Genomic DNA, 26,216 nt, shown 5'->3' with positions numbered 1-26,216 from the left:
GATTCGCTTGCATAAGTGTTAAACAAAATGTTGATATTTTAAGAACTGATTGGGGCACTATTTTATTGTTTTATGTAAAGGTGCATGCTAGGGTTGCCAGGTTGTCACAACAAAACCTGCCCAATTGCTACTCAAAACTAGCCCAATCGTGTTTCGAGGGTGGTCCCCCTTTAAAAATCGTGTTCTGGGGTGTAAAATACACGCTTTCAGTTGGGGTTCCCCTGGTAAATTCGCATTCCAGTGCCAAAATATGACGTTATTGCGGTCACTACAACCCGTGACATCAAAAATAACCGCGGACTTGGCAACACAGATGGTAGCGCTCACTAACTTGCTCAAGCGCTCCTCTTTGTGCCAATCACAACAGGCTTGGCCAACTGACCAATCAGAGCAGAGTAGGCTTATGGAAGGGAGGGGTTTACAGACATTTCGCTCAGAACTGAATCGAACGAACCGTTTCGAAATCATGGACAAATGACTCTATGTATAAATGTATATTCTGGGAAAATATTCCCAGACTGTTCTGACTCACAGCCTGTAAGTACGTTTTCATTTAAAGGATTTGCCACTGATGATTCAAACGCGTGTTTTGAGCAGTGTAGAGTAGCGCTTGTTGTTTGTGATTTCTCCGATCACAAATGCAGACATGGTTTTATGTTTACGCGGCGCGATGCAATGTATAGTCAGTATAAGTCTTTATAATCCGTAATTATGTCCCCACTGGATGCAACAAATGCCTTGTTTATAATGGGTTTTAATGTTTTTGTCTCGTCGCTCCGGCCGGACACGGCATCACAGTATGGTGAGGGGCGTAACATTTCCGTCACACGCTTGAGGTATTCAGCCAATCACAACGCACTGGATAGCTGGCCAATCAGAGCACACCTCGCTTTTCAGACCGATGAGCTTTGTAAAAATCGACGTGTTTCAGAAAGGCGGGGCATAGAGGAGAAACAATAATGTACAGTATGAGTACATATACACAAAATAATGTTCTTTTTAGCAACATCATATGACCCCTTTAATCAAACTCACTTCATCTTGATAAATTTCACGAAAAAACAAGAGTTTTATTTTGCTTCAAGTAATTGTGTTTTGATTTAAGAGTCTTCTCAGGTTTGCACTGACTGGAAAACAAGACAAAAATACTTTTTTTTTTTATTTTTTTTTTTACATTTTTTATTCTATTGTAATAGTTTTTGTTAGTAAAATGAGTTCAAATGTAATGATATCTATTGGAAATTGTTTTCAAACTTTGAGGCATTGCCAATACAAGACATTTACATTTAGAGACCATATTGACGTATTCCATTCAAAAAAAAAATTTTTCTTTAAAAACTTTCTCTACTTGGTCTTAAAAATCTTAAAGTCTTGAATTTACATTTATAAAACTTGCAGAAGCCCTGTTTTTAATTTCGCCTTAATGCTGATTACCCAAATACTGCAGCCGAATGTTGTACTAGACGCTCTTTTTACAATCAGTCACTACTAACTTTACCTACATATACTAGCTAGCTTATATTATCAACCAGTCAGATTTATTACCAATTTATTACAAATTTAAATTGTGTGACAAAAAGATAGCCTATAGTATGTTATAGTAGCCTATATAATAAATGTATACGAAATTTACTTTTGTCCACAGTTGTAAAGCAGACAGTTTATTAAAATCTTAAGATCGCATTAGTTACTATTATAAAAATATAGTTTTAATTTATGATGCCTGAAAATGTTAGTTTGGTTATGCCATGTAAAATGGAAATATGTGCATAACTGTAAGGTAAGGTATGCGCTGCAGAAAACATCTCTTCGTTGCATTAAACAGTAAGCACACTGTTAGATTTGGCACAAATAACATTTTATAACTTCCTTTTCCTTCCCTTTGAAATTCAAGACGAATTGTTGCTGCTGCCATTAAGTGTTTTTATGTTTTTAAATGCATTTTTTGCCGCTCAGCTTTGGCGGTGGCGACCAGGGTGGCGTCTCTGAGGACTCAATATTCCAGACTGAGGAAACCCAAACCCAACGGGAGTGAGAAGAAGCCCCTCACGATGAGGCAGCGGTGGCTCCTGAGGGCCCTCGGCTTCCTGAAGCCACACATCGTTCATCGGCAAAGCGAGAACCCTGTACGTCTAAAAAACACAACAAAACGTGATGTGCATAGAGCCCTATGAAATCAGTGTTGTTTTTTCCCATTTTAATTTTTCTTGTTTAAATGGGTAAATTTATTTTTTTATTTAATTTAGGTACCCACAAAGCATCGCGAAACTTGTACAATTTAACCACAAAGTCACACTTTACAATAAGGTTCCTTTTGTTAACTATATTTAAAGCAATAACTAACAATGAGCAATACATTTGTTACAGTATTTATTCATCTGTTAATGTGCAATTTTTCAGTTTAATGTGTTAGTAAATGTTGGAATCAACGTAAAGATTAATAAATGCTTTAGAAGTAGTTTTCATTGTTAGTTTAACTAATGTTGTTAACTAATATGAACAAATTGTAAAATGTTACCAACACCAATTTATTAAACGTTTAACAAATTAAATTTTTGGGGATTTTTTTTCCCTCTGAATTTCTTTTTTTTTCTTTTTTTTTTTTTTTTGCAAATTCAGTTTTCAGTTTACTTTTTTTTTTCGTTTTTTAATAGTTTTGTAGTAAAGCATACGTAATCAGTTGATTTTCAAAACAACAGTTGATTTTTTTACAATACGGCACTATAAAAAAAAAATGTTCCCCCAGAAATTGTATTCTTATTTCTCTATTTATGATTTCATGCAAATGCATTATCAAAACTGGTGGCATTCAAATGAAGGCATAAGTCATTAAATGTTTAATCCTTTAAACCGTCAACAAATGAAAATTTAATACGTTTACTGTGAACGAACGGACCGGTGTAGGCTACTGTTAAAACGAAAACGAATTGAGAACAGTAAATAAAGTAGATTCTGCGAATCCGTCTTTGTTTACTCGCATTGTGAAAGTCTTGCGCGAGTCATTAAGACTGATTGTAATTGTTCTTGCTCTTCTTGTAGCTGGGTTCTGATAAAGTGGAGGAAACTGCAGACGAGTCGGATGAAATGGAGACGGACAAAGAAGTGGACAGTTTCGACTCCATCAGCGTGTGTCTCTCCCCGATGCCCGGCACTCCAGACACCGGCATCCCCGAGGAAACTGCCTCGTACTCGCTGTCTCCCCGGAGCACATCCGGCAAACGCACGCGCTCCTCCGAATCCGACATCGAGCTGCAGAAGCTGGAGGTGTTGAAGCAGATGTCCGCTAAAGTCCTGGAGCACCCGTCTCCGGACGCCGCCGCCGTCTTCTCCAGCCAAGTGGCGATGGAGTACCGTCTGCTGAGAGACCCCAGCGTCCAGATGCGCGTCCGCCGGCAGATCATGGCTCTCCTCTACGAGGCACAGGATTCAGAGAAACGTTCCCGGCAGTCCAAGAGACACGAGCAGAGAGAACTCAAAACTGAGGACGACGTTACTTGGATTAACACTAATATATAAGCTGAAAAATAGTGTTGTTCTTGTGTTTTCTACATTGTACTGAACTATTTTCCTAGTGGAAGCTTTGAGATAATCTACATGTAAGATAATAAAACTGTCCAACTCTTCATGTGTATTTTTATTTTTTTGTAGCTGTGAGATTATGAATAATCAAAACTTAGTTTCACTACCAAGACATTAAATGCCATCCAATAGCTTTTTGATTCGAAATATAGCATCTGTGCAGCAGGTGGCAGCATCTTGTAAGTGTACAGTTGAATTGCATTCATTAAAGATGCTGAAATGCACAAAAAAATCATTAAATTCATAATGTAACGTTATCTTTAAAAGCAAAATAAAACCTTAGAAATATATACTTTGATTTACTTATTATATATACATTTTATTTTATAATTTGTATTCATATTTATTTATATTTTTATGTACCTACAACAAAAAATTTATTCATAATGTAAAAATAATTAAGCAAAATAAAACCCTAGAAAGCAATTTTACATCATGATGTAAAATTAAAGTAACTAAAATTAAAAGAGAAATTAAAAGGAAAAAACATATATATATATATATTAGTACATTTTATTTTACTTTATGTAATTTTGAACATTGTATATGTGTAAAAACTAAAAATGTAATTAAATACATATTTTAAGTATTTTAATAAATTAATAGAAAACATTTAAATAAATTATGTATGCATATATTGGTTAAACCGAAATGTATAACTCATGTCAGGGTCACTTTAAGTAAACACAAACTGGCTGGCTGGCAAAAATATTGAATCCATATTTAAATAATTGTTGCTGGCAAACATGTTTTGGATCCCTGGTTTTTCATATGTAGATACATCTCACGTTCCTCTATAATTGCGACATGTAGTTTCAGATGAAGAAAGACACAAATAGTTGTGCAAGATTCTGTAAGCCTAAATTATTAATTTTATTAGCAGAGAATTAAAATTATATTATTGTGTACGTGATAACAACAAATGTAACTTAAAATAAAATAAAAAAAATTTTTTCATCTGCAGTTCATCTGTCTGTTTCAGTGTAACGCAGGAACTCTGTCATGATAACACTAAACCTTGACTTGTTCTTTCTGTTATTATTACTCGGCCCTGTTTGAGCACCTGGAACGAGAGGAAAGGAAACAGACCTCCCTCACATTCTCCATCTGACGATAAATAAACAGTCCTCTGTGTTGGTGAAGCTGGTCTCAGTCGCGTCCAGCAGGGCTTTGATTTGTTCTGAACAGTCTTTGTATCCGCAGCCAGTTTCCTGCTGGATTATCAGAGAACAGAACGGCTTCATATAACCCACCAAAAGAGCTTTTTGTAAATGTTACTATCCTACTCTATATCATTGTATTTTTATATATTTATTTTATTTCGGGTGATATTTGTGTGGACAGTTGACGGTTTCATTCACAGCAAATTATATTTCAAAGTCCATTTGTGTGGGGCATGTTGTCACACTGGAAAATGGAAAAGGTAACAAACCTTATGTTTACTGAGATTATTTTCTGTGTGACAACCAATGTGATCATTAACTAAAACTATTAAAAATCGTTTTTGTTATAGACATTAAGTAAATCGTAAATAAAATTAATAGTAGATGAAAATGATAAATTAGACATATAACTAGCCTCTACACCTAACAATAAAATTAATTAAAATTTAAGTACTAAAATTATTACAACTAAAACTGAACTATAAATCTTAAATTTCAGGCAACGTTGATAATTTTCATTTGTTTGTCTTTTTAAGTGCACTTCATTATTCTTATTCTTAAGCTTTATTTTAATTTGAGTAATTTTAGTGCTTCAATTAGTTGCTGAGGGAGCATTTTCTAATTTTCGTTTAAGTACTAAAATTACTCAAATCAGAACTGAAATAAAAATAAAAATGAAGAAAAACAAATTCAAAAGCACATCGCAAAATTACTAAAATAAATATGAAAACTGAAAATATAAAAATAAAAGCTAATTCGAAATATTAAATAATAATAATAATAATAAATATAAAACTATATATGCTATAATAATATAATATAATACTAAAGTGACAACTAGCCCCGGTGAAACGCAGCATTGATTTCTGGAAGAACATAACAGTCTTCTGTTAGTGATGCTCTTTGAGAGTCCAGTTTAACATCACAGTGATTTGTGCGTCAGTGACAGGAAGTGGATGTTCTGAGAGGAAGTGCTCTCTCTCTCTCTCTCATGATGATGGGGGATGATGGGAAGGCGGGGTGCTTTGACCTAAATTCACACTCTTTCAGTGCTGTGAGCGCTGTGCTTTATTACCGTCGCAGGGAAAGATGCCACGTCCTGTTTTCTCCTAATGGTTCATTCTGTTTTCTCTCACATCTGCTCATTACGGAGCATTATAGAGCCTTCAACAACACACACTTTCATAAAGCCGCATTTACTCTGCTTTTCACCTCTCTGATTGGAATATTTTTCTCTTTCATCTCAGAGCTCTTCTGGCCCTCATCCGCTGTCTTTATGTCTCTCACCATTATGACGATCACTGGAAATAAGCTGTTATGATTCACAGTTATCTGATCAATGTAAGTCACTGCGAGATTTAAATTTTTTATATATACTGTATATATTTACACATTTCTTTCTTTATTTATTATTGTTTATAAATATAATTTCATGTGTAGGTGTGCTATTTAATTAAATTATTTTTATTTATAAATAGCACACCTGCAGCTGAGATTGTTTATAAATACAATTACTATAAATCAGGTAAACAAACAAAACAAAATAACTAACTAAATAAATAAATAAATAAATAGCACACCTGCAGCTGAGGTTGTTTATAAATAAAATGAATGCAAATATATTAGATTAAATAAATAAATAGCACACCTACAGCTGAGATTTGTTTATAAATAAAATTACTATAAATCAGATAAACAAACAAAACAAAATAGATAAATAAATAAATAACACACCTGCAGCTGAGGTTGTTTATAAATAAAATGAAAGCAAATATATTAGATGAAATAAATAAATAAATAGCACACCTACAGCTGAGATTTGTTTATAAATAAAATGAATTCAAATAAATTAGATAACAATAAATCAATCAATCAATAAATAAATAGCACACGTTTAGCTGAGATTATATCTATTTTTTATAAATATAGCTTAAGCTGTAGGCGTGCTATCTATTTTATATAATTTATATTTATTTATAAATATAATTTCAGCTGTAGGATGTGCTATTTGACTTGACTATTTCATTTATTTACTTATAAATGTAATCTGAACTGTAGGTGTGTATAAAATATAAATATATGCTGTATATCATGTGGATTTATGTATTTATTTCCACATATAATGGCCCCTGGATACAACCACACACCAATGTTGTTTTGTGAAGGTTTCGCCGATAGTGACAGTAAGTGAACGGCTCCTCTCAAAACCAATTATTTTCTAATTCTCAGCCAGACCTGTGAGTGAAACAGAAGGTTAAAAAAAGGACATTTGCGCGAGTGACTCAGCGGCTGGCGGGTCATTAAGACCCATCAAACATCCTCCTCCAGCAGATCCAGGCCTGCAGGCGTGACCCGCGGCAGATACAGAGCCTCCTGGGAGCAGCAACACCCCCTCTTCTGATGGAGCCGTCAATGAAAGCTAATCCAGCATAAGCCTCGGGAAGCCAAACCTCAGCCGTGAGAGCCACTGATGTCAACATCTTCATCAGCCTGCTTCACTTACACTTGTGATACGGCTGCTTTAAGCTACCGTAGGAAAACTGTGCTATTATGGTAGTGGCCACTGTCAACAAAACCAGAAATGAAAGAAAACACAGAAAGCTGCTTCTTATCTGAGTTTGATTTTATTGTAGTAAAGCTACAGTAATCTAGTGGGAACTATAGTTACCAATGTGCAGTGAAAGGGATTTTAGCATTCTCTTGTGTTTCCAGAAGAAAACAATCAACTCGACTTGAAAAGCAATGCTTTCTAGTGTCTGCAACCACAAAAATTACCATTAATATGTCAATGTGAACATGCATCATGGTAATACCATGTTTTTGCATGTTACTACAGTGCATGTGCAAAAAAATCTAAAAGCATGGTATTAATATGATGCATGTATGTATATAAAAAAGTGGTATTGTCATAGCACATGCCCAAAAACATATTACTATGATGCATGTGCAAAAAACATGGTATTACCATGGTGATATGTAGTACTATGATGCATATATAAAAACAATGGTTTAATATTATATAGTTTTTGAACATGTGCTTTGATATGTTGTTTTAGGCAGGCATCATATAATACCATGCTTTTGGACGTTACCATGGTAATACCATATGTTTGCATGTGTTACCATGATAATGCTATGTTTTTGGACATGCACTATGACAATACCATGTTTTTTATAAATGCATCATAGTAATCCCATGTTTTTGGACATGTTACCATGGTAATACACATGCACATGCATGCACTATGGACCTGCACTATGATAATGCCATGTTTTTGTTTTTAAACATGCATAGTAATACCATGTCTTTACGTGTTTTAGGACGTTGTGTGTGTTTTGCACATGCATCATTGTGATACAGTGTTTTTGGACATGTTACCATGGTATGATTTTGGACATACGCTATGACAATACCATGTTTTTTGTTTTTTTTTGCATATGCATCATGCCTTAACACCATGTTTTTTTTATATGCACCATGGTAATACCATGTTTTTGTACATGCACTATGATAATACCATATGGGTTTTGGACAGATACGCTTTTTCAAATGTTTAATGGATCTTGAATCGGTAATACTATGGTATATCCCAAAATACCATGCTGTTATCATCACTGTACCACAGTACACCTACAATATTTATTGTAAGGGAAATGCAATGAATAATAATTTAGTATACATTAGAATGTTGCAGTTTGGATGATTTAGGCGGTGTTAATAAATATATTTAGAGAGAGAGAGAGAGAGAGAGAGAGAGAGAGAGGATCACAGCGGCTCTACGGCTACAGACAAGCGTCACACCGACACATCCGTCGCGCTTTACAGTGAAACGCTAAAACGCGCGACACAGGCCTGCGTCCGCAACCCTAAACCGACACATAGCGGATTGTTCGCGTCTCATATGAGGCACACGAGCAGCCAAACCCTTCCAGAGGAAACCGTCGAGTGCTTAATGAAAGCGATCGAGCGACTGACCGGGAAGAAAACGAGGAAAATCCAGGAATAATGCACGACTCCGAGGTAACGTGTGATCGCCTTTCATTAATGTGCGCGTGTGATTGTCAATGTTCAGTTACTGATGGGGTTTAGAGATCGTTTTATACATTGGCACAGGACTGCATTGCTTTCATCCCTATATAATGTTATATAGTGCTCTAATAGTACAGTATATAATGTCTATCCAATAACAGGGTGTCGTTGGAAAGAGAAACAAACATGACACCGCACAGTAAACCCGGCGGCTGCACAGGTGCTCGGGCATCTCTCGTGGATTTAAAGGGATACTTGTATTTTATGAATATATATATATATATATATATATATATATATATAAATAAAATAAATAATATTCTTTCTTTCTTTCGCCATAGGTTTGTGTGAGGCACTGCCATAATTCTGAAATATTCTGTAAATGAGATTTTTAATTTTGGGTGTACTGTTCCTTTAATGTGTGTGCCTTGGGGATTGTGGGGTCAGATATGTTTCCAAATAGCTGATGGGTAACACAAGAGCTCCCCAGTGAGGGATATTGGCGTAATTAGTTGTGGTGATGCTACAAGCTCTTGATCTGGCAGTTTAAAACCGTTTTGACATTTTGTTCAGCAGCGTCGAGGACATAGGCTACAGAAATGCTTTAGACTTTAAACACTTTAAAAATGGTGTTAAGATGCATTGGAAATGATTGCAGAGAATTAAATCTCATTGTGTTTTTCTCAATATGAGAGTGACAAACAGCATCTTACGAACACGTTTAGTAGTTCTAATAAAAGTGTAATGTACATCAAATCAATAACAGCGCCTTGAAGCTTCCTGAACAGTATAAAAATGCTGAAACACCAATGCAAAGACACGATTATGATGTTACAGGCTCTAGTAATGCTGCACATGGGAGTGGAACAGCATTCTTGATGAGGCTGTGACATCATAATGGGGCTGGATGGTGTCCGTGGTAACTGTAGAATTGTTTATGTCCTTGGTAACCGTTCTGTCAATTGAGTTAATCAATGCTGCCTCACGGACTCACATGTGCACTTCTGAAAGCATTAGGTCACGTTTGCAGGCTTTGGGGGTCAAACCGAGGCTGGGATTTCTTGACCTTTGCGCACACACGTTCACACGTTCAGGACGACCAACCATCATCAGTTCATTAAACTGAAGAGCAGTCGTTAGCGCATCAGTATTCACACATTAGCACCTGCCAACACCCACTTCACTAGTCAACCAATAAGCGTGCAATAATATAACAAAAAGTGTACATCATAAAGACAATATAAGCATGTTACGGGGCTCTATTTTTATTGCCTTTTTCCCCTCACATATTTTAGTAATCATCCTAAATTAGATATCTTTCGAAAGCTTAAACATTCAAAATTCATCTGTGAAAAAAACTTGTAACACCTTTTGTCTGCAAAAATGTAATAAAAGAAACATGTGGCTGAAATCGGACATTGCTTACCATGGAAAGGATACTTTACAACCTTTTAGCAGGCTCCTCCCCCGAGTGGGCGGTGTCAAGTGTCATATTACAAAATACTACAATATTGTATCATTGAAACCTTTTCTAATCTTATCACATATCATTGGTCTGAGTCTCAAGGTTCCATATTTGGTGACTATTTTGTGATAGAAGTAATATTGTGACAGAAATCTATACATTTGTGACAGGAATTGCATTAAAAAAATTCAGTGGAATTTGGGTGTCACCTAGTGGCTATTTTTGGTATAGTGCCTAAACAACATCTTACAGGTACCTCAATTTTTTGTGATATCAACTTCAAATTTGGCAAATAACGTGGATAAATGTTACTTTGAAAGGTTTACGCGTCCCTGATTGATGCGTTGTTGAAATAACAGAAATGATGTTGGTCTTAAAGGGACAGATCACCTAAAAATGCAAATTCAGTCCATATTTACTCACCCTCATGATGTTAAAACCTCGTGAACGTACTGTATTTAATGACGCAAAAGCAGAAATTTAGCCGAATATCATTGGCCATCTGTTCCATACAATGCAAGTGGATGGGGACTGACGCTGACAAGGGTAAAAAGGATATATATATATACATTAAAAAAATTCAGTGGAATTTGGGTGTCACCTAGTGGCTATTTTTGGTATAGTGCCTAAACAACATCTTACAGGTACCTCAATTTTTTGTGATATCAACTTCAAATTTGGAACATACACACTAAAAAATGCTGGGTTATTTCAACCCAACTTTGGGTCAACTTTGGACTAACCCAAATTTTGGGTTAAATATTGAATGTAAAAATTTAACCCAACGGTTGGGTTAGTCCATATTTGACCCAAAGTTGGGTTGAAATAACCCAGCATTTTTTAGAGTGTAACTTTAGACATATAGCTTTGATTTGATAACAATTTTAGCAATTTTTTTAGTATGGCATATTTTCTTTACAGTAAATGTAAACTTCTGTATTTTTTTTTACACTTTCATATTTTGCAATTTTTTTCAGCAATAATCTGCTGATTGTTTTCTTTAAACATATTGCAATGAAGATCTTCTGAGAGGTTGTCAGGATTTTTGGTTGTGCAATAATATTATAAATTGTACATCATAAAGACATTATTTGTTAATATTTTTTATAATTTTCAAACTACTAGGAGAATGTTTTTCAACATATTTAAATATGCATACAGAATATTCACAATATATTCACAATAATTTTACTGGCAACATAAAATTAAGTGAAATTTAGTAATTTTTGTATTGTCAAAAAAGCAATTTTTCAAGTGGTACTTTCTTTGTGTTTCTTTTTGTAAAATCATAGCGAACACTTCTAGAGAATGGTTTCTAGGTTCAGAAAATCGGTGTAATTCCAGAGTAGTTGACTAATCTTATTTTAGGCCTTAAGCCACAGGCCAGTTAACTCAGGAATGTCCTGCATTGACGGTGTCAGACTTGCTGTCCCCTCGTCTTTTGGGTTGTGCTTTTAAAATGCTGGTGGAGGTGGAGCGTCACGTGTGTGTGAAAGAATGTTGTTGCATTTGGGGGGTGAACGACCGCAGATGATGCACAGAGTCACGACCCAAACGTTTAGATGAACAAGCGTCTATTTAACATCGCATGTCATGCAAAAACGGGCAATTTAACAACCTCTTCATATTCTCATTTTTGTTGTTAGATTGTGCTTTGGATTGAATTGTAGTGTTTATGTTGAGCTGGCTAGTTTGTGGTATTGTATCTAGGTGTTGTTCACTCTCGCCTGTTTTAACAGTGGAGGTTCAAATGTGCCATCCCTTCTGTACTCAGATCTGTATTCAGCATCACACTGACCAGATTCATAAAGGCACGCATGCACATCTCAGAGTAACAGGAACAGTGGTTGCTAGGGTGTTGCTATGTGCTTTAGGTGTTGCGAACATATTTCTATGCAGTTAGGTTCTCTAGCTGGTTGCTAGGGTATTCTGAGGGGTTGCTAGGGCATTACAGTTGCTAAGGTCTTTTGGGTGGTCGCTAGGTCATTGCTATGCAGTTGCAAGGGTGTTCAGATTGTTTTAATCTCTATGCAGTTACTACTAAGGTTCGTTGCTAGGGTGTTCTTGGTGGTTGCTATGGCATTGCAGTTTCTAAGGTCTTCTGGGTGGTTGCCAGGGTGTTTGGGTAGTGACTAGAGCATTGCTATTGGTTGCTAAGGACTTGAACCAAGTTTTACTGAAGTTACAATGATTATTGGATGGTTGCCAGTGTTTTGGATGTTGCTAGGACATTGCTATGCAGTTGCTAAGGTGTTTGTAGTAACTTCATGGAAACGTGCTTAAGACACTGTGAACACCTTAGCAATTGCATAGCAATGCCCTCGTAACCAGCCAAACATACTGGCAACCACCCGATAATCTTAGTAACTTCATAGAAACATGCTCAAAAAACGAATTATCGGGTAGTTGCCAGGGTGTTCAAGTGGTGACAAGGACATTTTCTATGCAGTTGCTAAAGTGTTCATAGTTTTAAGCAGGTTGCTGTTTTCTGGGTGGTTGCCAGGGTGTTCACGTGGTTGCTAAGGCATTGCTATGCTGTTGCTAAGGTGTTCAGAGTGTTTTAAGCATGTTGCTATCTTCTGGATGGTTGTCAGGGTATTCAGGGCTGCTGCTGTGCAGTCGAATGTTGCTAAGATGTTACTAAGTTTCTATGGGTGTTTAATGCGGTGCTCTGGGTGGTTGCTTGGGCATTGCTATAGTGTTGCTATGGTGTTCAATGTTTTAAGCATGTTGGTGTGAAGTTACTAATATCTGAGAAGTTGCTAGGTCATTGCTATGCAGTTGCTAAGGTCTTCTGGATGGTTTCTAAGGTCTTCCTACAACGGGTGTTTTTTATACACTATCAAACTAATTTTATGCATCTGTCAAACATAGATCTCTCTAGTATGTAGTTGACTTTACTCTAAGATCCAGTACATAACTTCCCAGGACATTTTTCATCTGGCGTCACCCAACACCTCGTTCCAGCAGGTGATGCAGTACAGAAGTGTTTGATTGCACTGTACTCATTAGATTAGAATCTTCTGTCATGTCCGTTTCATGTTTTCTGTCGAGTAGGTGCTCATGAGATTGTCTCATTGTTTCCTGTATAGACTCTGCAATTGGCCCCTGACCCTGTTGTCATAACAGCAGGCTTAACTAGGGATGTAACGATTAACTGCGAGCCGGTTGAATTTAACAACTGCATAACAAGTCTGCAGTCTCCCAGAAAACCCTAGCAACGCCCCTGGCAACCACCCCATAACATCCTTGCAGCCACAGAGAAACGGTAAAAAAAGCTCTCTGATCATCTTAGTAACCACAGCCCTAGTAACCATGTCAGTCAGTAACTGCGTTTACATTGCCCTTCAAATTGTGCAAATTGAAATTGCAAATTAAAAATACGCCCAATGGAAGCACGCCAATTGTGCAAAAACTCCCATATAGCGCAAACATTTTTTACGCTCGCATGAGGAGGTTTTTCAGGCAATTCGAAAAAGGAATATTTTGCAAAATTGCAATGGAAACGTGACTGCAAAAGTCACATGATCATTCTTTAATGTACTATAACATGTAAGAAATGCCTCATACATGGCCGCTCTCAAGTATAAGGGCTTTCTTTGCCATTAATGCTTGGATAACCCCTTATTTACACTGTACACGTCTGCGGTGCATTTCGGCTCCGAAGCGGCCACTCTAGTCAGTGCTTGGGTTTATAGTAGCTGCGCCACGGCACGTTTCAGAAGCATCCCAGAAGCATCTCTCTGCATTATTTTGCAAAAGATACACTCATACTCCTCCTTCAATTAAAAAATAATGGCTAGTGTGGTGGCTGCTATATACGTAAACTTACCAACATCCGTCTCCATGACTTATCGCGAGAGGAAAAAAATGTTTTAGTTGCATAACATCGGTTAATGGAAACGTATGGAGTCAATATAATGCCACATATATATGCAAAATAATATTGTGTGCATTTTGTTTTGTGCTTTTACCAGAACAAAGCGTACGATCGTCTGTGTGAAGACTGCGCACGAGTGCCAAGAGAGAACCGATAACAGCAGCAACGAGCGCTCGCCATAACACATCCCAGCGATAGATCGCCTGTTATTTAACACAGACCAACGAATTTGTTATCAAATGGAGATGTTTCTTCAGGTACATCCGTAAGTGCCGCGAGATGTTGCAAAAAGTGGTGGGGGGTTTGTTTGTTAAATGTAAGGTTTTTTTAAAGTAACGACTTTATTTTCGTTTGCAAAACTTTATTTTCGTTTGCAAAACTTTATTTTCGTTTGCAAAACTTTATTTTCGTTTGCAAAACTTTATTTTCTTTTGCAAAACTATATTTTCTTTTGCAAAACTTTATTATTTTGCATATATATGTGGCATTATATTGACTCCATAGAAACGCAGTTATTTCGCAATAGTTTTATCAACATTTATAAAATCGCTTAAGTTTTGCGCAAATCTGTAATGGAAACGCGGCTACTGATGCCCTCTGTTGGTAGGGAATAGTAAGACGTTATATAGATCAGTGGTCAGAACACCTTAGCAACGACCTGGCAACCACCCAGAAGAACATAGCAACTGCATAGCAACTGCATAGCAACAGCATAGCAACGCTCTGCCACCCTCAACACCCTAATAGTTGTAGTGTTTTTAGTGGTGATTCTAGAGTTTATTGGTCTTCAGTAATAGTGAACCTGAGACGTCTTTATGCTATTGCCATAATCTTTTATCTGTATGTGTGATGTTTGAAGCATCATCTGTACGACTGTTGGCCTGTGTGCATGTTTGTACCCCCCACCCAGTCTGTGTAATCTTGCTCTCGCATCTGGCTGTCTCAGGCTGTGCTGGGCCGTCCCGTGCGGACGCACAAATGCACTATTCATGGCCTGATAAGATCCACGCGGACAGCTGTGCTCCGGGCCCAGCGCTGACCTTGAAGCGGGCAGAACCAGCAGGTGTTATGGGTCCAGTTATCACCCGAGAACCATTACAGTGCTGAGCTGGAGACAGGACTGAATGTTTGCAGTCAATAAAACGTCCTGCAGCGTCTGCTTCTAGACTCAATAAGACTGCTTGCGTCCTGTTTGTTCTAAAACCTAGTGAGCTGCACTGCTGCCTACATAGGTGTTATATAGGTTGCTATAAAGCTCATTCTGATTCTAAGCTAACAATTACCCAATCAACAAAGCACAATGTTGACACAAAGTTGTTTAAAAATGAATGGCGGACAAGAATAATAAATGGCTAATCTTTAATTACACTGAATTTATGAGTTCAACAATATATTTAAAATAAAATATATATTTGTTTCAATATTTATATTTTTTAATTATATTCATTATGGATTTTTATAGACATTTCTATATTTATGTAAATTTGGATTTAATTCCATTTGCAAACTGATAAATGTTAAATCCGAGATAGATCATCTAAAATTATATCTAAATATAAATAACTATACACACTATATATACATTTTTATATATGTAACTTTAGATTCAATATTTATCAGTTTGTTTCTTATAGACTAAGTAATTTATAAATGCAATAGTTCTAAAATCTACAGACAGACTTATCCAGGATTTTAAAATAATTTTGATAATTTAATTTAAATATATAATACATTACACACGTGTGTGTGTGTGTGTATATATATATATATATAAAACCTTTTTTTCACTAGGGCCACTCACAAGAAAAAAAAAAGTATTTTTACTTCCGCGTGGCCTATTAAAGTAGTAAAACACTGAATGTGTTTCACTTGTACATATTGTCAGTACAGGGGGAAAAGCTTTGTTGCTGTAATGCGTGCTCAGAATAGCTGACCTGGGGTCAGGTCCTTGTGTAAACACCATTTAATTCAATTCTGTGTTTGTGTGTGCTTTAAAGCATTACAGTTTCCATGTTGCCTAGCTATTTTCTGTCTCCTGCTGTACCAAATATCTGTTTTGTACCCCGTTTGCACCTTGAACTGGTGCAGATTTTAAAAAGCATTTAAATTCAGGCCCATCCATGACTCTGAATCATACAGCTGTCAGGAGATTTTTACACCGCTTCTATTGGCTTTAAATGAGAGGAGGTTTTGTACAGAGATGACTGTCAGTGGGCATTAAGAGAGCGCACTACAGACACACACTGCTCTTTTAGAGTCTTCTGTCTCTGTGTGTGTGTGTGTGTGTGTGTGTGTGTGTGTGTGTGTGTGTGTGTGTGTGTGTGTGTGTGTGTGTGTGTGTGTGTGTGTGTGTGTGTGTGTGTGTGTGTGTGTGTGTGTGTGTGTGTGTGTGTGTGTGTGTGTGTGTGTGTGTGTGTGTGTGTGTGTGTGTGTGTGTGTGTGTGTGTGTGTGTGTGTGTGTGTGTGTGTGTGTGTGTGTGTGTGTGTGTGTGTGTGTGTGTGTGTGTGTGTGTTTGAGGTTGTTGGATGTACCACATGTGCTGTAGGTCTGCAATATAAGAGGCACCCAGAGGCAATTCTGCCTGCGTTCCTCTTCTTCCCAGGCTGATTTCAGCCTCCCTGAGCACTTCCCAACCCATTAATCCCTTAGAAGTCTCCGTCCTCAGGCATGAGACGTACATGGATGCTATTTTATTACGGGAAGACACCACTGGAGATTCGACAAAGACAGTTAGGGGAGACCCTTTATGGATCTTTGTATCCACCAAAGAAAGAGTTTGGCTTTCAAAGGGTTAATGTGATTGCTTAGGCACCATTGCTCAGGTTATAATAGAGTGAGAGTGTTGCCTACTTTTTCAGTGGCATTGGTTCAGGAAGGATTTTCCCTTAAGGATTTAAAAAAAGCATTGATTTAAGAGTTGTAATGTAAACCTTGAACCAAACCGCACTGAAAAAAAGGTGTAAGATTTAGTTTGAAATAATTTTCACTCAGAAATTGCTAGTACACATAATTACAATGAAACAAGTAACACCAGTGTTGCCAAGTTTCCACCGAATTGGGCTACTTTTTCACTGTTGCTGCAGGTTAAAGTGATTTCCCCCCACCTCCGAAAATGATTTAGATGGAAGGGACCCCAGACGGAGGGGAAAACCACAAAAATAACGTGATTGGGCTAGTTTTGAATAGCAATTGTGTTGGTTTTGTTTCGTAGATCTGGCAACCCTGAGTAACACATTAACATTGACTTAAATGCAAAATTAAGTAAATATAGTCATTTCTGTCATCTAAAATTATATACTAATTCACAAAAAAACAGTGCAACCAGCTGCGAGGTGAATCACAACATTACAAAATGAGATTTAAAGCAAATACATATTTGAAAATAGGACAAAAAGACAAAGATATTTAACTGCTTTAATGAGGGTAAGAACTACAATCCCATAAAGCATTGTGAATGACAATTAAATTAAAAAGAAAAATAAATATAAAACTAATTTCAAGATGTTAATATATTTACATTTATTGCAAAATATGCTCATTATGCATACAAATATTTAAATATTTTGAGAGCATAGGAAGACTTAATTTCCTTGATGTGATTCTCTGATTGGTGGAGATTTTTTTTTAAATTATGGGTAATGTAGTTTTTCACCAGGAATTCCTCTTAAGTTAAAATAATTTGGGCTGATTGCTTCAACATAAGCATATACCATAAATGAACAACCTCGCTGCTCACAGTAGGTCTTTAAAGGTTTATCAGTTGTTAAAAATCTATTTCACTACGGAGAAAATTAATAGGATTTTAACTTGCACAATCCAACTGTTGCACTGTATTGCTCATAGTTGGGGTTAGGGATTGAAATAAACTACTAACCATTATTACATTTTAGCTAAACTTCTATGATTTTTGTCTGTTGGACGATAAAATAACCAAAGAGTTGAATAAACAGTCTCTTTTTTTAAGACTGTGTCTTAAGAACTAGTTTGACTAACTAGGTGCTAATCATTCTTTTCTGATTCAAATTAGACCAATCTACATTTTCATGTAACTGACTTCAAAAAGTTATGACTGTTGTGATTGAAAAAATTAGATGACTGAATTTTAAGTCCAAGTTCAATCAGAACACTTGGGGGACACATAAAAATGCAAATCAATTGATTCAATGCAAGTCATATAAAATGCAAATCAATTTGATCAATCGTATTTTATCTTTTAGGGGGACAACCAAACTGAAGTCAAACAAACTCTAGTCTACAACAAAAATCCATTGTGAAAACAATCACTGCACTGATAGTACCGGAGATTCATTTTGTGATGTTGCCAAGAGACTTGTTAAGCTAGTGGAAACCTAACTCTGCTAATATCATTACCAGATCGGCTACACTGAGAAAAGACAACCGGGTTGTATGCGAGATCAGGGTGGTGGTGGATTGGGGAATAATTTCTGGGCTCTATCTCCGTGGTGGGGGGCAAAACGGCAGCTTCAGCACGCAACACAGGAGATGGATTTATTAGCCCTGTGGTTGGCATGACAACAGCGCCTGTGGATGGAATAGAAGATTGTTGCTAAATTGTTCCATCTGTTCCATTTTCCAGTTGTAGAATGGAGTTTGCCCTGCACGGGATTTGTGCTCTATAGACGAACATAGATGTAGACAATTCCTGGAGAGATTATTCTAGATGAAGCCATGTTATCATATCAAGCCAGTAAGTAACTCGCACTCTAGTATCGGATGGCAGGGACCACTGGCTATGAATGATCTTATGTGCAATCAAACATAAAATCTAGTTTATCACTAAAGTTGACAAAAATTATATTTTGTCAGCAGCGAACCAAAGCACCAATTATTGGCATTTGTCTTATACCGTGTCCCATTTTAATCAAGGGTGGCATCTACAATGGATATTAAAATATTTTATTTAATATTTAAATATTATAAATGAATTTTACTTATTTAACCACAACCTGATTTTGAGTCAGTCAGCAAGTCTATATATAAAAAAATTATATATATTTATTGTTGTATCATAACCAGGTTGTTTCAATTCTCTGATTGGTGGAGATTTCGTTGGAGAATCTGTAGTTTTTCCACCAGGAATTCTGCTGTTGAGCCCTATTTTAAAAATAAGCTAAAATAGTGTGGACTGATGTCATGTAAATGCATGTACCAGTCATCAACAACCTTGTAACTCTGCCTTTAAAGGTTTATGCGTTCAAAATCAATTCCCCTATGGAGAAAACTTTTGGGATTTTGGGAGGATTTTTGTTGCTGAAGTCTAACCTCAAGCTTGTAGCAGATTCATCTGTGTTAGTGAACATTTGATGTTTCCCATCTAGACAGTGTTAGTCATCAACATTCCAGATCATTCCAGCATCAAAGCTCAAAATTCACTTCATTTTATCTGTATGAAACACTTCCAGTAAACACTATCATTGCAATTGGAATTTTCACATCTGTCTTTTGCTATTTTCATTTGCCAGACATGTGCTTTTGTAGTGACAGATAAAGTTAGTCATATTCTAAAATATTCTTCATAGGTGTGATCCAATTAGATATTCATGTGTAGACTTAATATGCTTTATCCAAAATCACTTTTATTTGGAGGTGAAGTTTGACCCAGACATTTCTTGATGGTTTTCACCTTTTATAGCATCACAACAACATAATTTAGCTCTAATTAGTGGGCAAACTGAACATGAGAACATTTTTTTCTGTTTTGTTGTTGCATAAGCTTTGAGATGCGGCAGATGGTGTGTTTGGTGGTTCTTTTATCTGTAACGTTTTTTAGCTCTGATTTAGTGTCAAGATCTAACCGATCTCACCTGCTGCTGTGAATGCACACGCTCGTGCTTCTGTAATGCTGTTTGCATTAACTGTCTCACACTGCAGGAATCCATCAGCCCACAGAAAGCCCATCTGGAATGCAGTATCTCAGAAACAAATCATACAGAGGGTTTGGCGACCCACCTTGTTGGCTTTCCAATGCTAGATTGTAATTTATCGACTTTTATCCCCGCTTAGGATTTATTTCCAAGAGTTTGGCTGTTCCTCTCAGATTGTAATTGGGTAGCATTTGAAGCATGTGTTTGTCTTCCAAAGACTTCAACAAACACACCATTTCGAGCCAAGTTACGTCACTCAGCGTCTTTGGCATAGAGAATGCGGAGGCTAAGACTAATTTTAAATTAAAGACATGTTTGTGCAAAGACTGATGGGGGAAAATGCACCTCACACATGTGATGTTACCCGATGCAGAGCTGCAGCAAGGACACTAAAGGTGATAAAGCACTACATTTTTAGGTGAGTTAATTTTGCATGTAAATGTTCAGAGGTTCACTTAGACACTGTGCATTAACAGTCAGTTTATTTAACCTTTTGGAATGTCAGAACATTTGGAAAATTCACAAAATGTGCACAAAACATGCTTCACAACATAATTTGAGACAAAACAGTACTGCAATGCAGTTTAGAAGTCACGTGTGACTATTTAGAGTGGTCTGATCTTGGATCGGTTTTTCTAAACCGCAGCACTCATCGATTTTGGGTTGATTTAGGATCGGTGAGAAACACTGAGTAATCACAGAGGAGCAGATGTGTCGAGGTCGTCTGCTTCCTTATCTGACTTTTTCCACTGTCCTTCCATCAGTTTGGCAATGGAAATTCAGTGCTTTAGAAGTGGTTCTGAAATTCACCCTGGTACACAATTGGTCCTAAATCAGTTGGCAGCTTTCTTTTGTTTTGCAGCTTGCCTGAAAAAACGCAGATAAGGCAGTTCTCGCTGTGCTAGCATGAGCCTGCCCCCAACCTTCATCAGCACTGCATTTATTTTTTTGTATGATTTACTGACGGAGGAAACTTATAAATTTCTGCTGTTATACTCTTGGAAATGTTGCAGATAAAATCGTTGTTGAAATGTTTGTGGTAGTGAAAACAGAAATGCAAAAGTTTTTAGTGTCATTTGTGGTTGGTGCACGTGTTCAGGTCATCCTGTTAGCATTCCAAAAAATGTTGCAATGTTTCATGGGTGCTTAACGCTTTGAAAGATTGCTCCCATTTCTGCATCCCCTGATCTTTTTTCCCCTCATGTTTTTGCACTTTGTTTTGCTTTTTCCTCCCTCCCTCTATCTATTTCTTCCCATTTCGCTCTTCTTCAAGGTACTCTCTCTTTCCTCCTTTCTGTCTCTTTGGCGTTCTTTCACTCTCTGTGTGTTTGCCAGAGGGAGGTTCACTTCATAGTCTTGGCAGCATTTTGTGTAATAAACTCCACACTAACGCTGGCTCATAAACAAATAAACCCAGGCACTCTGCGACGTAATTTCATCAAGTCCTCCCCCGTGCTCTTTTTGCTCCCCTCCCAAGCCAACGAAGCAGTCCGTCTGTGTGAAAGGCTCCCAGTCTTTATAAGCTCTCTTCTGGTGTCTCCCATAATTCTGTGTTTGTGTCTGTGATTCCACTCTCGTGTCATGACGTCATTCTGAAAGCTTACAGCTCTCGGTGGACAAAAACAGATGGTTGAACTTTTAGCAGGAAAGGAAACAATGCCTCCTTGGTGCCTTGTTAGCTTTGGGTATTAAGTTATAGAGGACAGGTAAGGATATAACAGATTATAAAGGTTTACCAACAATTACTATGTTGACTATTGTGGTTTACATCAACACATTTCTTGCCAACTACTAATACTCTTCTCCCATTTGATTCTAGGGTTTGTGCTTCCATCTGATTTGAAGAAAACCATGAAATCCTCTACTTGCAGCACCTGAAACAGATTTACATAATCAAGACACAATGGAAGAGCCGTACAAAGATTCTGTAGCCGTAGACATGGCAAACCCTCAGGAAGAGGTCTGCAATAGTGGAGCCGCTGCCACTGATGCAGTTGGGAAAATCGAAGGGGAAGCCACTCCAATTATTCCAACTGAGACATGGAATGTCAGCTCTCCAACTATCACAAAGCGATCCCTGTCGCCCCTGCTAACAATACAAGCCACACCGGTGGTGACCCCGGCTGCAGAGTCTCCCAACGGTGTTGCCCTGAAGGTTGCTACAACTGTGCTTCAGCCAATCTGCTTGGGGGAGAGTCCAGTGGTGTTGCCAATCCTTGCTGGCCCAGCTGCCCCTCAAGTTGGACAATCAGGGGCTACTTCATATCTGATGACTAGTCAGGGTCCTGTGTCCCTACCTCTGGTCTTGGAACAACAAGTCCTCCAACATTTGAATCCTCAGTTGCTTCAACAAACAGCAACTTGTCCTGCCCTGCCGCTACAGAACAGCATCCTGTGCCAGAACCCTTCTCTTGCTCTTGGAGCACCTCCAATCCTGGACCAGAAAGGCACAAGTCCAGTGTTGGATACCAGTCTACTGACTCTTCTTCAGAACCCTAACTTTGCAGCCATCTTGCAGGACCTCTTCCCTGGCCAGGGGAACTCTTCTCCAACTCGTCACCCAGCATCTTCCCCGCAGGTCGACCTTGCCTCTGCGTTTCTTCCTCTTCCGCCTCTCTTGCACCCCTACAGCTCTCCACTAGCCCCTCTGGTGCCACCAGCCACCCTGCTAGTCCCTTATCCTGTTGTAATCCCACTTCCAGTGCCTCTTCCAATCCCAGTGCCAATCCCTGTCCCGGTCTCCATGTGCAAGGACTCCAAGATAGAGATAGACCGCCCTAAACCGGCTTGTACTTCTAGCAAAAGCACCCAGACTTCACCTAGTGACATCTGCCCTCACTTGACATTTACCAGCAAGGAAATGGCAGTAGTCCAACAGCCTCTTCGCTCTTGCTCGTCCCCTGTAGTGACAGACGGAGAAGTGCTAGATTTATCCATAAGGGCGCCTCAACCTTCAATGCATGTTGATGTTCCACAAGGGATCCAGCCGTTTCAGCAAGACCGTGTCCTTGATTTGTCTATACCTAGTACAAGAAAGACATGCATCCAGACTTGTAGCATGTATGGGCCATTGGCCCCGGAGCGGGAGAGGGTGTGCCACATGGTGGACGATGTTAGCAGTGGGGCTTTGGCTCTTGGGGTTCTACGGCCAGTAGACTGCACACCAAAGCTAGATACCAAGCTGCTAAGTGGTTTAGCATCTCTAGAGTTCAGCAGACAGCACAAGTGGGTGGTAGACAGCGGTCACGGCAGCGCAGTGGCTGGGGCGGTACGTAACTCTGCACTCACCGGAAGTGGCAACATCGAGATCGTCAGCACATCGCAGACAGCCAAAGTCATTGTGTCGGTCAAAGATGCCATGCCTGCCATTTTCTGCAGCAAGCTAAAAGGATTGTCAGGCGTTTCTACAAAGAACTTTTCCATAAAACGTGATGCCAGTCAGGGGGGCTTCGCAACAATGCCCAGGGTCCCGGGGGATCAGCGAGGAGAATCCAGTGACCCGCTCAAAAAGATCTCTAAAAACAGAGGCATCAAACTGAAGAAAGTAAGCTCCCAGGAGATTCATATACTGCCCATAAAGAAGCAGCGACTGACGGCGTTTCTACCTAGAAAATAACATATGCTCTTGCTTTCAGAGGGAGAAGGGAAAACCAAGGACATAAGCAATGAAACCGCTTCTGAGGTGTAGCTAGGTAAATAACTACAGTGATTGGTCTGAGAAATATATATAACCAGGGTATGATGATGCTAAATGCATTCCTGGCAGAAATAAGCCCTAAAGCTTTCTCTCCAAGCTGTCCAAATGATTTAGACTGATGCAGGGTGCCTCTGGTCTGACGGTTGGCGTTTGATCCATTCATTATTAAGCAATCAGACGAAGTCAACAGGAAAATGCTCCAAGTAAAAGAACCAATCTGAACTGGCTAAACTGCGCTACTACTGATATCCTTTAGCATTTTCAGCATTAATGCCAGAATCGAATCCCTTCCTATGCATTTAGATTTTTGGTCACACGTCCTCATGAATGATTCATTACGCGTAATCTGCATTTTCATTAATATGCATGAGATCTGTTTTGAAACCTGGCCAGCTGTCAGTGAGAAACACAACGTGCAGCACTGACAGATTCTCTTCTCGCTAATATGCTTTTGCTGAATTCTTGCTCTCCTCTCGCTGTTTACACTTGGAGTGCAAGACGTTTCCCATTTTTGGTCCTAATGAACTGTAGAAGGGAACCGTGACCTTTTGCTTCCCTAATCACTGTATTAATCAGTGGGGCATTGGAGTGGAGCATCCTCTTTGAAGAACAGGAGGGGTAAGCAGTTAGCATGGCAGCCTGATAATGACTTGGCAAAGCCCAGACCTCGGTTTCATTAAGTCTGATGATTGGAGGAAATGGTTGTCAGTGGCAACAAAGCATAATTTTCATCATCCTCCCTTCGGGGGGCAAAAAGCCTCCCTCCACCCACCTACCCCAAACTAAATTAAAACTAAATAATCATCAGGGGTTTGTCCCTAACGACAACAAATCTGAGTGAAATGGCTTATTAATGCTGTTTTTGTGGCCTCGTGGTCATTTTTTAGATTATTGTCAGCCAGCTGTGTGAACACACAAGGAGAGTTTCACTTGCAAGAGTGTACAGATTTTAATGATATTTATAATGACGATCTTAATAAACCTTCAGTGTTTTAGATGAAATATTGCAGACAATGGACGTAAAGAGTTAAAAATCAAGCATCTATCCCTCAGCAAGCAGTAAGATCATTTTTCCTTCACGGTTGAACCTGGTTTTCTTTATACATGTTACTGGACATATTGTGCGAAGTCCATCAGTGTATGTTATTCCCTGTTTTTTGTAATCTTTCATGAAAATAAAAAAGCTTTGTAGGTGATGTCAGCAAGGTTGCACAAGCAATTGGCTAATATTAAGGCTATTGGGTCACTGTTTTAAGCTACTGTTGTGGGTAATGCAGTAATCTTGTAATAGATAATGCAACTATTTAATGCCAAGTAACATTACAGGAAAAGAGGCTACGGCAATAATAGCAAATGATGATAGAATTGAAAGTGTTACCATTTGAATATGTGGAGATGCTCTTGAGGGTGAACTTGACCTTTAGTCCCAATCAAAACGCCTCTTCATAAGTGTGTGCTGGTTATATTTACAATCCACCGCAAACTCCCCTTTAGGTTTGGCTTCATTCCCCCGCTTTTCATGATCAAATACACCTCTGATGGATAAAATCAAGTGCCACCCTACTTTCTTTTTTAACTTTAAACCTTTCATTAAGAATTTGGATTATGAATGCTGCTTTATGAATGCACTAAATCTGTGTAAATCTTTGTTGCTTTCATGTGGCTGGTGGTTTGATTGATAGCACGAGGGCGTGTTTCGAAACGCAGGTTTCCACCCTCTCATTAACCTTCTGATCATCCCAGCCAGTTTAGTAATACTTATTAAAACCCTGGTACAGTTGACAGACACCAGGTCACAAACTGAATACTGAATCAGATACATTAGCCCTGTGAGTATGTTTTTATAGCACATGTCATCCCAGTATCAAAAGAAAATACACATAATATATATATATCTCCTGTTTTTAGAACCTTTTTTGCATTGTGACATTTTCGTGACTACTAAACACATTTTCCCTTTTTGTTGTAATGTCTGGAGGGTTATATAATATATAAAATGTTCATATTAACATTAATATAAAGTTATAATACTGTCACAATGTATAAATCCCGTACAATTTAAATTGTTACTTTTTTGTGCATTCATAATAATGAGAATTTGGGTGGAAAATGCTTAATTATGATGAAAGTATCACAATGCAAAAAAAAAAGCGTTTCATTTTCTTTAAGCAAAATCTAATTTCTTTTAAATGTTTGGGTGCAATATGACTTGCTGGCCTGTTCTTGACAAGTTTTGTGAAATTTAACCAAAAATATCTTTTCTGAAAAACGTGTAAAATCAGTAAGAGATTTTATTCTATATAACACGTTACATACTTCAAGCATCCCAACCGTAAGATCATCTCCACAGTCAACGTTTTGACCTTGAGGCACGGCCAAACTAAAATCAGTCTCATTTGGTTTTGTGTAACATTTAATATTTTGTTTTCATGAAGTCAGCTACCAATAAGATGGATTGGCTAAGATGAGAATTGACTTGTCCTTCGTGCCACTTTCAGCAGAATCGAAATGAGATT

The 26,216-nt window shown here is 38.0% G+C and overlaps 2 protein-coding genes across 3 annotated transcripts in view; both read left to right on the top strand.

Annotated features, from left to right (window-relative positions):
- The window catches only part of LOC107653215 (uncharacterized), a 6,744-nt gene extending 3,119 nt beyond the window's left edge, over nt 1–3,625 (top strand). The window contains exons 2-3 of the mRNA XM_016439885.1: nt 1,957–2,126; nt 3,040–3,625. Coding sequence (XP_016295371.1) covers nt 1,957–2,126; nt 3,040–3,516 — 647 coding nt within the window. The 3' untranslated portion in view covers nt 3,517–3,625. The remainder of the gene's footprint in view (nt 1–1,956; nt 2,127–3,039) is intronic.
- A 4,889-nt stretch (nt 3,626–8,514) lies between these two features.
- LOC107653213 (retinoic acid-induced protein 2-like) lies at nt 8,515–25,802 on the top strand. 2 transcript variants are annotated; one of them, XM_016439884.1, is made up of 3 exons: nt 8,515–8,763; nt 21,823–23,547; nt 23,639–25,802. In XM_016439884.1, the coding sequence occupies exons 2-3, from the start codon at nt 21,907–21,909 to the stop codon at nt 23,663–23,665; spliced, it is 1,668 nt and encodes a 555-aa protein (XP_016295370.1). In that variant the 5' UTR covers nt 8,515–8,763; nt 21,823–21,906; the 3' UTR covers nt 23,666–25,802. The 2 variants fall into 2 exon arrangements, with proteins under 2 accessions (XP_016295370.1, XP_016295369.1); XM_016439883.1 differs by having other exon boundaries at nt 21,823–25,802.
- Nucleotides 25,803–26,216: the final 414 nt, after the last annotated feature.

Source organism: Sinocyclocheilus anshuiensis, unplaced genomic scaffold, assembly GCF_001515605.1.
Source record: "Sinocyclocheilus anshuiensis isolate Anshui unplaced genomic scaffold, SAMN03320099.WGS_v1.1 scaffold143, whole genome shotgun sequence".
In the NCBI taxonomy this organism is placed as follows: domain Eukaryota; kingdom Metazoa; phylum Chordata; class Actinopteri; order Cypriniformes; family Cyprinidae; genus Sinocyclocheilus; species Sinocyclocheilus anshuiensis.
This window is presented reverse-complemented; position numbering and strand designations above follow the sequence as displayed.

Excerpts from the sequence above, each read along its gene's own strand:
- LOC107653213 (XM_016439883.1), top strand. The coding sequence starts at position 21,907 with ATGGAAGAGCCGTACAAAGATTCTGTAGCCGTAGACATGGCAAACCCT.